Consider the following 12592-nt stretch of genomic DNA (forward strand, 5'->3'; position numbering starts at 1 on the left):
AAAAACTAGCCAAGGTCTAGTTTTCTTCTCGAGGAAGAACAAAAGTCAGCTGGAAGGGGGAGGGGAGAAGAGTAGAGGGGGAGAGGGAGAGAAAGAGAAAGAGAGAGAGAGAGAGAGAGAGAGAGAGAGAGAGAGAGAGAGAGAGAGAGAGAGAGAGAGGTTTTTAGAAGACCACAGAAAGTTTCTTTCCCCCACCCCTTCAAAGAAGAATAAAACACTGTCGCCACCAGCTTCAAATACGAGCACACAAGAAGTCATATGAAAAGCAAAACAACTTCTTGTGAGAAGAGTGAAGAAGAAAAGCAAGACAACAGAGTGGCATAATAAAGGGCGAAAGGTGGTGGGGAGAGAAAGCGCCAAAAGAAGAAAAGCCACAGCACTGAGGGACAAAGTCAGGATTAGAGGAAGGACACTGTATCCTTCCCTGAAATGTGAAGCTGCACACATGTTGTGTAAAGTGGGGGCGCACACGCCACAGCCCCGTGTGTGTTGTATGTGTGTGCCTGCATCTCTCGCTGCTGCTGCCGCCGCCGCCGCCGTCACCCCCTCAGCTGCCGCTGCTGCTGCCGATACCGCCACCGCTGCCGCTGTCGCTGCTGCTGCTGAAGCCGCTCCCGCTCCCGCTGCCGCCGCCGCCGCCGCCGACACCACCGCGATCGGTGCGTCTAGCAGGAGGTGCTGGTGCTGGGGAGACACATCATTTGGCGGAGTGAAGCGGCTAATTGCGGAGCCTCATCCCTCATTTGCATAGGCAGCCGGAGTCCGCTGGAGCCCGGCCAATCCGAGCTCGCCCCCTCCATTAATCGCCATGCATTATTCACCAGCCTAATTACACAGCCCCATGCGCAATCCGCGCAGCCGCCGCCGCTGCCGCCGCACCGCACTCCTCAGACTCGCACCAGCTAATTCCCTGCAATTTCCCCCCCAACACGACTTATTTGCGAACAATTTTCACACACGCACCCCCCCCGTTTGCTGTTTTGCTGATGCCTCTGCAAAAAGCAGAACCAACTCGCAGTTAGCAGCATGTCTCGTCGAAAGCAAGCCAAGCCCCAGCATCTCAAGTCGGACGAGGAGCTACAGCAGTCCGAGGTAGTTTCTGAACACGGTAAGGGGCTCTTCTCCCTCTGGGGTCCGAGAAGGGGGAGGGGGCAAAGAGAAGGAGGAGGGCGTGGGTGGGCATGCCGGAGAGGTTTTGTGCGAGGTTGTTAATGGGTTAGTTTGGGCAGATTTGGGGGGTAGGATGGGGGGGTGTTTTGTTTTCCTTGGTGTGCTGTAGGAAGTAAATTATTTGCTCCATCTGAAGAAGGGAAAATTGAAGGCAGTCGGGTGTTGTGTGTGGAGGGAGAGAAAGTTAACTTATTTTGAAAACAAGCGCTAAGTTTCAGTCCCTCGACATTTCCCAAGCCAAGACGCCCAAATTGAGCTTCTGGTTTCCCCATTGCTGCGAAGACACCTTCCTAGGTTGAGTCTGCTCGGGTAGTGCATTTGGCTGCTAGAGTTTCAGGAAAAGACAGGGGGGAACGGGGCAATTATCAGACTTGAGTTAGAGAGCTAGCGTGTAGAAGATAAGGGAGCTGGCACCCGGGACAGCTCACGGTCCCAAGTCTATTCCCTTTCTTATAGATTCTTTACGTAGAGTCCTGCTTGCCCCTAGGGCATGAGAGTTTGGGAAAGAGGTAGTGGGAGGAGGGGCTTTAAATTGTGACTGTGGGTATTTGCTGTTCTTGAACGGAAAGTTAATGGGAGGTTGGAAACTATTATTTTCGTTCTAATTCTTTTCTCCTCTCATCTCTTCTTTCCCCGGCTTTCTCTATGTCTGTGCGTGTGGGTATGCGTGTCGCCTCTGTTTCAGCTTGTGCGCTGAAGCAGCAGTGACCGCCGCCGCCTCTCGGCCAGGGATGCCGAGGGCAAGGAGGATTGGACTGGGGAAATGGGGAGGGAGGGGAGTGGTGGAAAGAGTAAGTAAGGGGACAGATTCCGGAAACAGCTCCTTTTCAACACTCTTCCATGCACACTCACCACAAACACATACACACACACACACACATACACACACACAGAGAGATAGATACACACAACCACTGGCAACTCGGGAGGTAGCTGTGGCTGCAGTGACTATAACTTCTCTTGGGGGAAAAGCTTTCTCCCCGAGGAGGATGCCTGTTTCTTGCTACTGAAGCATTGGGTGTGGAAGGACACTGAGGATTCGTTCCCCCCATCCCCCGCCAGATTTCTTCTCCGCCCCCTCGTAAGACCTCTGGTCCTTCTCCCACATTCACCGGCAGGCGTAGTTGGTGGCCGAGAGGTTCTCCTAAGTGTGAAGTCTCTTTCAGGAGAAATTTATTTCTTTTTCTCTGGACTCCAAAATTGTGGATCTAGAGGAGGAAGGGATTTCTGTCCAGAACAGAGAAAGGAGTTCGGGGAGAAAAGGAGGGGCTCGCAGTTGAAAAGGACCCAAGGGTAAAATAGGGAACTCCAATGCGGTTTTGACTGATTTGGGGCAGCGGAGTTTTGTTTTGTTTTGTTTTGTTTTCCGAGATGAGGGAGCAGGAAAAGAACTGCCCCAAAGGACTCTTAGGCAACATTCACTGCCATCTTTGTTCCCTTTCTGGTTTCAAGTCCTGCATCTGGCTTTTCCTACGTTATTAGTTATGTGATAATTTTGTATACTGGATGCATTTGTGACCCACCAACATCACCGCTTTTCTTTACCTTGGGCCTTCCCTAGTTTTGCTCACAACTCTTCTTTCCAAACGTTGAATGAGTTTTTTCTATAATTGATCAAAAAAACAAGAAACAGTTGATTTTTTTTTTCGGGTAAAGGTTTTATTTGCAATTATCAAACACATTTTCCCTTTTTGAAGCGACAAAAGTTTTTCGAGTTTGTCATTTAATTTACTAAAACTGTGAAAATATGATTTGCAAATTAACTTGTTAGAAATGAGCGATTTTTTGGGCACTCCTGTAAATAAGAAGCTTTCTTTCTTTAAGTGTTTTGTTGATTTTTAAGTATTTTTTCCGGTCCTTTTTTTTCATTCTCTTTCGTTTTTCTGAAATGAGAAGTTTGTAATTTAAGTACCCTTCGTGTTACCAAAAGCATTTATTTTGCCCCAAGGAGCCCTTTCGTTCTAACTACTTTCAAAGTGAAAAAGAAAGGGGAAAATGTGTGTCTCTGTGTTTGTGGTTGTACCTGATGAGGAAGAGTTACATGAAAGTTAGAAGATGACAAGGATTTTGACTTATTGAGGCTGAACTTTAGAACCATGATGTTTAGGGTAGTCGAATTTACTTCATCAGGTTAAAACATCTGTCAGATTGGCAAAAATGCAAGCCCACCGCCACAAGACTACCACAACCTTGGGGGGGGGAAGGATAAGTAGGGGACTGTTGCTACTGTGCAGAAGTAGGCGCATTGCTGTAGATGAACTGTCTTTTAGCATAGTTAAGAAATAAATTGTTTTAATTTTGCATATTTTTAAAGAATAGTATTGACAGTCGATAAGATTGGAAATAATTATAAGTTTTACGATAGAAATTAGATAATTTAAAATGGACATAATCTTGGGGAGATAAGAAAGAGAAGGTTTTAGAGTTTATTAGAGGGTGTTTTAAAGTTTGAAGCACCAAGAGTCAGCTTCAATAGTAGCTCTCCAGGAAAAGAGAGAAACCCTTTAAAGTTTTAAAAATATTATCATTATTTTGGCACTCCTGTGGAATTCTTGAATTACAGAAAATTGTTAAGCTAGTTTGTGTGTGTGTGTGTGTGTGTGTGTGTGTGTGTGTGTGTTGATCGTGGTAGTGATGGTTGTGGTGTTGGAGTGTTATCTATGTAGCCAAGTCACCCAAGATTAAAACAGGAGATATGCTTTAAGAAAAAAAGAAAGAAAGAAAGAAAAAAAAAGAAAAAAGAAAGAAAAAGAAGAGAAAAAAAAAAGAAACGCTTGCATATGGTGGGTAGATTAAGGACAAAGAATCTTTTTGTCATGGAAATGTTTTTTTTTTTTTTTTGTTTACTTCATCACATAGAATTTCTCACACTTGGTTTGTTTTGTATTGCCCTCAATGACTACATGATCAAATGAATGGATTTATTTCTGCCGAATGAGAAAGACAGTCTTTCCTTCAAAAGAACTACATTGCATCCCAGTGAGGAATTTTAAAGCGTTATTATTGTGGTTCCTGAATAGCTTAAAATCGGCTTTCACAGCAACCCCAAAATGCAACAATGTAAATACTTCTCAGCTTTGGAAGGTTGTTATCAAAATGTACTATGTCTTCTTTTATTAAAGCGTATTTCAATTAATTGAGTAAAACCTCTTGTAGTGAATAATTAAAAGTATTTCTAGAGAAGGAAGAACTATTCCTTTTAAAATTTTATTTTAGAGATGTAAGCACGGTAAACTTAATAGTATAAACATATAGAGGGATCAAATACACACGATAGAGCACACATTAGGAGACCCAAATGGGGTAAATCATTTACAAGTTTTGCAATGAATTACCTGATTTCTAATTTACTAAATAAAAAGTTAAAAATGTTTATATTCACATTCATTTTAGAAATCAAACTTCTCTTGTCAAGGTTGTGTGGATTTTGGGGTTTTGGGTTTTTTTGGCTGTTTTTTTTTTTTTAACAGCCACTCACAGTTATAATCAAGATGTTGCCACAGTCCCTGATCATATTTTGCAACAGGCCAAAAATAGTTTTTTAAGAAGCAGAACAGAATAGGCAAGTACTTCATTTCAAGATTTATTTTAAAGGAAGCTTAGGCCAACCATTAAAACAGTTCCTCTGCTTTGCCACTTTGATAGTGAGGTATCCTATGGTACATGGGTGACTTCTCTATTAGCCTAAATAATTTTTTAAAATTATATATGTAGGTCATATTGATTGCTGTTACCTCCATATAATTAAACAAAATATTTAAAGAAGAAATAGGTACTTTTGAAAAGTAAAATTATCAAATACATACGATTACCACCCATTTAATTTTGGGTAAATATGATGGAAGATAATCATGAGTCCCCAATATGAAGTTATATGTGAGGGAGTCACCTTAAGAAGTGAGATTGAAATTGGAATGTTACAATTAAGTAAATTTCTTTAAGCCACTTTGGGATGAGTACATCAAAATGTTAGAGCAGTTTTTATGCATTGGAAATATTAGGAAATTTTAAGGTAGTTGGAAATGTCATGATGTACAAATAGGTACTGAAATTTTTCTGATAACTTTTAGGAGTAACATACAAAATCATGCTAAAAACTGACAGTACAAAATAAATATAAAAAATATATCCTACTATATTTTAAAGTTTTACTTTATGAGGTCAGAAAAATAGAGTTATAAAAGCAGGAATAATCACATAAGGATGCTATAAATTCATTGAAAGAACCTTTTAAAAAATATAATCACTGCTCTGGAATGGCAAAAATAATTCTGGTAAATTTCATACATGTAAAGCATAAAAATTATTTCTATATTTTTGTGACAATTTATTTCAGCAGTTATTCCTTACAAGATATTCTTTAAGACAACACTTTCAAAAATCAACTGTTCACAAATGATATTTTTTCCTCCTTGAGAATTAGTAGCAAAAAGAAGACAGGTTTCAGATTCCATTAGATTCATGCCATCAAGTAAAGTAATCTTTTTGCCTGCTGAGAATTTTTATCTCAGAAAAAATTAATTAAACATTTTGATGTCAATAAAACTTCTACCAGGCACTTCTAATGGGCACTAATCAAGATATCCTATTTGTGGATGATTAAAGTATTTCATCTTACTAAATAAAACAACTTGGAAAATTCACATTGTAATCAGAAGGGGAAAATACAAAGATGTGAAAGGAAAGTACTTCCCAACTTGAGATGATTTTTAATTCAACTTTTAAAAAAATTACTGGCAATAATTATTCTAAAGTTTTTGTGGCCTTCCCTCCCTCTTCCCTCCTGCATAGGCATGATATTAGGAAATTAATTTTAAAATCCCTTTAGTGATGAAGAATGTGATTTGAAAATTTAACAATTTTATTTACTGGGCTTTTTAGATTAAGAAAAATAGGACCCCAAGCTCACTGTAAATAAACCCATTTCTTTTATCTTTTAACATGCATGTTTTGTCTAGACTGTTTCTCATACATACATGCACTCACACTCCACATACATTTACAATTCAGCAAACCAAAAAGAAACAATAGATATAATTTGCTACCATAAAAGGATAATTGTTTTTCAGAAACATAAAAAGTAAGGGTACCCAGTAAAAAGGAAAAGATGAATTTACACGCATTTTTAACGAAACACATTAAGATTAGTTTTTATGATTTTTAAAGGTAGATCATTTTAATGTTGATTGGAAGGATAGCCAATTAGTTGTCACTGATGAGAAAGAATAGTTCTTTTAAAAAAGTTAAGAAAATCCTTAGGTACCATTCCTCTTAAAACTTTGTAGAAAATAAATGTTCATTAGATCATTCTTATGACATTCAGAGTCAGGAAAAAAACCACTATGAGTTAACAGCAGGAATTACTTAGCAAGTTGATTGTTTGTTGTACACAAGATGATGGAAAAAGCAGGCAAAAGTGGGTCAGATTTCATCTTGGGCTGATAATCTCTTAGAAGTCTTACCATTCATTTCAAGGTGGCTGTAAGGACATTTTCTCTTCTTTGAGAATTCAACAAAAGCATAAATAGCTATGATTTCTTTTTTAGTGATCATCTTTGCAAATTTGACATCCTTAAATGTAAGTGCTGCATTACATTTTCATTTCAGCGAATATATGTAATTGCCACATTTGCATTATTTGTGACATTCCTATTGAGGACCAGGAGCATTTTATGATGATACAAATTGATTTAAAATATTCCATTGATATGATTTTAAAAGAATACTTATCATACCTAGATGTTTAGCTTTTATGTTGTTGTACATCTACCTGATCTGGCTTCTACACCAGGACAGACATATCTATAGACTGTTCAATCAAGATATGTGTCACTTCTACTGATGATGGAACCAATCTGAAAATACATTAGATTAGTTAACTTGGACTCATTTGTTAAAACACAAAATTTATGCAGAATTCTAATACTGTGCCTGCTATTCATTTTAATAACTTTCATTTTAAAAAACTAACTAGTTTTTTCTCCACTTTTAATTTCATGTAAATTTAAGCTGTGTTCTTTTAAATGTAGCATTTAAATGCTACATATTTTTTAAAAAAATAGAAAAATGGGAAAGTAAAAATCATTCTATAAAGGCATTTTATAAATTACAGAAAATGTTAAAGACTACACATTCATGTTAAAATGACTTACAATGAACTATATAATGCGAACAGCTAGTTAGAAAAGAACAAAAATATGGATAATAGTTTTAATTTATCTTAAGGTTGATTTTTTTCCTAATAAATTAAAGAATAGCAACATGTAGGCTTTAAAAAATACCCCAATGAATAAGAACTGTCAAGAACAATAAGGTATTTGAATATTTTACATCCTATGCCTGCCTTCTTCCTGCAAAGTCAGAGCAGGTTAGGTTGCTATTTAAGACCTCCACCCCTTTTACATTTTCTGTGCATTAGTATCTAGTGTCCTATAGTAAGTCTTGCATTGGTGTCAATGAAAAGGTGGGATTGCATCGAATGCCTGCTAGCTTCCGATGGACTCTCCCTGAGGGTGGGTAGTTAGAAGTGCTTTGACAAGCCTTGCTGATTTAACCTTTGCCTGCTTTGCCCTGCCAGGGGTGGCCACTAGATGTCAAGCTCATAATACAATTAGTACATCTGTGCAGTTGACCTTGGCAGCACGGCTTACCACTGTTCTGTTAAGTGTTAACACTGAATTTGAGTGTTAACTAGAGATCCCTGTGAGTTTGCTACATGCTGCACAGCTTATCAAATGCCCATCTAGTTCAGCACAAGTGTTTACAGTTCTTAAAGAAGGAAAAAAGGTTTTCTTTTGTGCAGCTTCTACATCTTGAACTATTTAATTAACCCTGCAGGTGCCATAGCATTTTGTCTTAATTCCTCTGCGTTATTATTCACTATTTCGAGAGGGACCTCTTAATAGCACTATTTGATAATACTATTGCATGACTAGTATATAAGGCACAGAATCACTTGCTTCTGTTACAAGTGGTAACAAATACTTTTTTCCATCTTGTTATAGGATGTTTTAGAACTACACAGTGTTGTTTTTGTTTTTAATCACTTGCATTTACCATATGTAAATCCCTTGCACACAGCATTTCAGTACAAGCAACAATAAGTGATTTTGCTCAGCTCCAAAATAGTATGAGTATTATAGTTATTATTTTAGCTTACCATGTTGTTGTTTTTTTCCCCCTTTTATTATTATATTCATTTAGCCCATGCTGGGTTTTCATGAGTTTGAAACGTTATTGTTTAACTACTGTTGGTTTTACTGTTTGGCTGTTATTGTTGGGAGGTGGATGACTATTTGTTTTTATAAGTAGTGAACTCTGAAAAGACCAGGTTTTCAAAATTCAGTTTGTGGGTTATTGGAAACTTTCTCAAGCAGGCATGCTATGAAATAACAGATTTCAATTCATCAGTTAAATTTATAGAACAATGTACTGTAGAGTAAAATTATCAACATGCAAAGTCACAAGCATTCAACACAATCTCAAGGGTGGCCCTCTGAAATCTGACTTAAAATTTTAATATCAGCTTAACATTTTAATGCTCATATACATTTAATTAAGCACAAAGAATGATATATGTGGATACATTAGAATTATGGTTACATCTACATGAAAGGCCTATTGTATAAACCTGAAATAAAACAAACATCCTATTATTTGACACAACATCGTGTTCAGATAGTTAAAACAAATTGTGAGTGTTGTAACTATCCCACATCTGCATAAGTACATAAAGAAGCCAGTGTTTTCCTGAACTAGCGCTTTGCTGCACAGACTAAAAAAACTGCAAACGTTTTCAACAGAAGACAGTTGGTGACTGTGCCACAGGTGGTTGTTACTTAACAAATTCGAGATTTGGGCCACTGAATAGATCAAACTAAGTGTGCCAGGTCAGTACTAGTTTTTACATAGCAAGAGTGCCCTCCACTGTTCAGCTCCATATTAACAGCTTTTGTGGTCTGTGAAAAAGGACAGAAAAATTTTCTATTGAGTCTGGAATTTCTTCTACATTGTTAAACACAGTAGGGGTCTCTATTTGTCTCCTCCTGTTTCACAGCTTGGGCTCAGTATGTGATAATTCATCTTTCTTTATGGGATTCAAAGCTATCATAAAGAGTTAAAAAGAATTAATTTGCAAGAAAATAAGTGTCTCCTAACAATTTAAGAAAACTTGAAAAATGCTCTGTAGATTTTTAAGAGGTGGTAAAGCTGAAGTAAAAAGTATGCTCCCCTTCTCCAAAGAGCCACATGTCATTGTAAAGTTCCCAGACAGAATAGAAAAGTGAACATACATTTTCCAACAGTAGATAGGTTTGACTTGATCCTATATGAATTTTAATAAACTTAAATTGTACTTGTATGGTGAAGAGAGTGTAGTGGAATAAACGATGGCTTGCCCAGTCTGACAAACAGAATTATAAACCATCTGTCCAAGTCTTTATTTCACTAGTCTTTAGCAATTGGGTAGCTTATTTATAACCACCACCACCACTATCATCCCCAATGAAGTAAAAAATAAATTTGCTGTGAGCTATTGTTTAAAATGACTTTATGTGTATATGAAAATGTGCTAAATCTAACTATGAGACATTGAAATTGAAATGCAAAATGTCAGCATTTTTTATTTAATACACTAAAAGTTAGACATTATCTTACATTAAAGGAATTATTTTTCTCTTCAGCAAATTCACATTACGAAGTATGTTCCAGACTTTTAATGACAGGTATTTTAACTTTATTAATGTTTGGTTTTATGCTTCATAACACAGTAATAAGTTAAAGAAAACATTCTTTTTTGAAAATTCTTCTCTCTCCATTTCAGACTAGATTTTATTTAATTAAGAAGTCTTAAGGAGATTATTACCAGTTTTAAGCCATAGCTATCTTTATATTCTTTACAGAATGCTAAAAATGTTTTTTGACAGCATTCAAACCAAATGACACTCCAATGTGCATTTAGTGTCTATGTCTACCTTTTAAAAAACGTTTTCTAAAATACTCTATAAGAAAAATACCCACTGATTCTAGCCTCAAAAACATTTTCCTATGTATAGACTCTTATCTAATCTTACTGGAAAGATGCCTTACTCGCCAGCCATTTTCATGCAAAACTGGAAGTGGCTTAATAAAGAACAGATCAGGAATTAATCAAAGCTGAGACAATAGTGAAACAGTTTTTTGGCTCCTTTCACATTGAGAGAGTTGATCCTAAGAAAAGGAACATTTTGTTAAACATTCAGTATACATTTTATGAGTTACCCTAGAAGAGAAAAAATTTAAATTTAAATCTATTCCAGAACAGTATTATCTTTAAAACTGTTAGAATTTTGCTGAAAGGTTTGAACAGATATTTTTTCTCTTTAAGAAAACTAAGGCGAACAGATCTTTTTGCAGAAATAGTTTGAACAGTGACAGAGGGTATGCAACCCTTAAGTACACAGAGCAAAAAAAATTGGCACAGCTGTGAACTTACTTTACACATTTCCTCACTTTAGCTGAAAGAGCCTCTATACCTTTTCAGCGCCTATTTTTCTTATTTCTCTTCCTGAATGCATGTAAGAAAAGAAATTTCATGTTCCATTCAACATACATATATATGACTTGAAGCACAAATGTTTGATCAGTAGTCTTCCTGGTCTTTGCAAAGTGGTGTTCTTCCCCCATCAGCACCTTGTTATTTTCCACACATTCACACAGAGCAACACAATATTTAGATGATGTTATAATTTTTTTAAAAAATTACTGTCCCTAGTTATGTTTAAAGTGACAATGAGAAAATAATCTAATAAATATACCTTAATTCATGTACTGGATGCATTTTTTCCTACTTTCTACACTATTACCCTTATGTACTATAAATTAATGTTAACCCCCCTTGGCTATTTATAGGTTCAAATCTCTTAGCTGTTGAGCTGCCAGTACGGAAAAATAAATTACTTTCATGTCAATTATGAAGTCTACGGTGCTTGATTCTTAATTTCTCCCTCTTGCAAATTTGTGTGTGTGTGTGTGTGTGTGTGTGTATACATAATACCTAGTTACATAGTACTAAAATAATCATTACTGTTACTGCTATAATATTTAATAAATTGTCTCCCTGCTTGACTAAAATGAAAATATTAAAGTTCTGTTATTTAATAGATGTGTTAACATAGTTTTACAACTTACAGACTAAAACAAAATGCATATTAGTGAAAATGGACAAGAAATGATGAGATACAGATTTGTGAAGATGACTTTTCTTGGATTAAAACGACATCAGAATTCAAGGATTTTAAACTATAAGCTGGATAGTGAGCTTCATTTAGATTTTCCAGTATGTATTTTCTTCTATTCTAAAATAATATCAGAGCATATTTTCACCAAAAAACAGTGTTATTTAAAATTTATAAGTGAGAATTAGCCACAGAAAGAGGTCACATGATTTTTTGCTTCTTTCTCATTCATTTTTTGAGGTATATTAGAAATCACAGTGTTTTGGTGTTTTGTTTTGTTTTTTCCATTTCAAGAAAGGTATACTCTGAAGTTTTAGAAAACATTTTGCTGCTTACAAAAAACTGTTTCCAACACATGGGACTTCTGGTGCCAATTTCCTATTCTTTAATCCAATTGAACTTAAAAAAAATTACAATTAGAACTGAAAATTTGGTTTTTCTTTTCTTGGAATTTTTAATAAAAGGTAAATATAACTTTTTCTTTGTAAGGAAAATTACTGTGATAGTCTTTTATTTTCATTCATTGTACTTAAGGTCATATGTAAGTTGTATTTGTTATTGTAATTATCTAGTGATCATGGATATAAAGTAATATGGAAATATCATAAACAAAATACTTTGGAATATTAATTTTTCAAGTAATGATGTATTTCAAATGTATGGTTCCTCATGGAATATGGTAATCCCTGAAATCATTCATTTCAACTATTAGTGAACTTTGCTTATTCTCACATTTTTATTTCAACTATATTTTTGTAAAGATTTTTCTCCTATGACAGAAAATAACAATTTAATAATATTTATTAGCATGAGGTCCTATTGATTATGACTATTTTTAATATATCAATTAATTTAGAAGATTTTGAACATGCACAACTGATGCTAATATTTTACATCTGTATGTCCTAATACCAGTCATGCAAATTTTTATTTTAAATGTTTGCATTTCCTCAACTGAAAAATTTAGAATTCTTTTCAGTTTTGACTGATGATTATTGTATTAATTTTAAAATAGATCTCCTAATGTTTTTCTTCAACTATTTAATTTTAATGGTTTATTACATCAGCATTTCAAGGAATTTAGTATTGATGGGAAACTGCCCATTTTTTTCTACTAAAAAAAAAAAAACCAACTACTTTTTATTGTTCCCCACAAATTATTCAAAGATTCCCATGAACAGTTTCTCCAGGGGAAAAAGAGTTAGTAG

General features: G+C 35.7%; 1 protein-coding gene across 2 annotated transcripts in view; it reads left to right on the top strand.

The window, feature by feature from the left end:
• The first annotated feature begins 1017 nt into the window (after window positions 1-1017).
• Window positions 1018-12592, top strand: part of SALL3 (spalt like transcription factor 3) — a 25720-nt gene continuing 14145 nt past the window's right edge. For both annotated transcript variants that reach the window (XM_051970552.1, XM_051970553.1), the window contains exon 1: window positions 1018-1108. In XM_051970552.1, coding sequence (XP_051826512.1) covers window positions 1027-1108 — 82 coding nt within the window. In that variant the 5' untranslated portion in view covers window positions 1018-1026. The remainder of the gene's footprint in view (window positions 1109-12592) is intronic.

This window comes from Antechinus flavipes, chromosome 1 (genome assembly GCF_016432865.1).
Source record: "Antechinus flavipes isolate AdamAnt ecotype Samford, QLD, Australia chromosome 1, AdamAnt_v2, whole genome shotgun sequence".
NCBI lineage: Eukaryota > Metazoa > Chordata > Mammalia > Dasyuromorphia > Dasyuridae > Antechinus > Antechinus flavipes.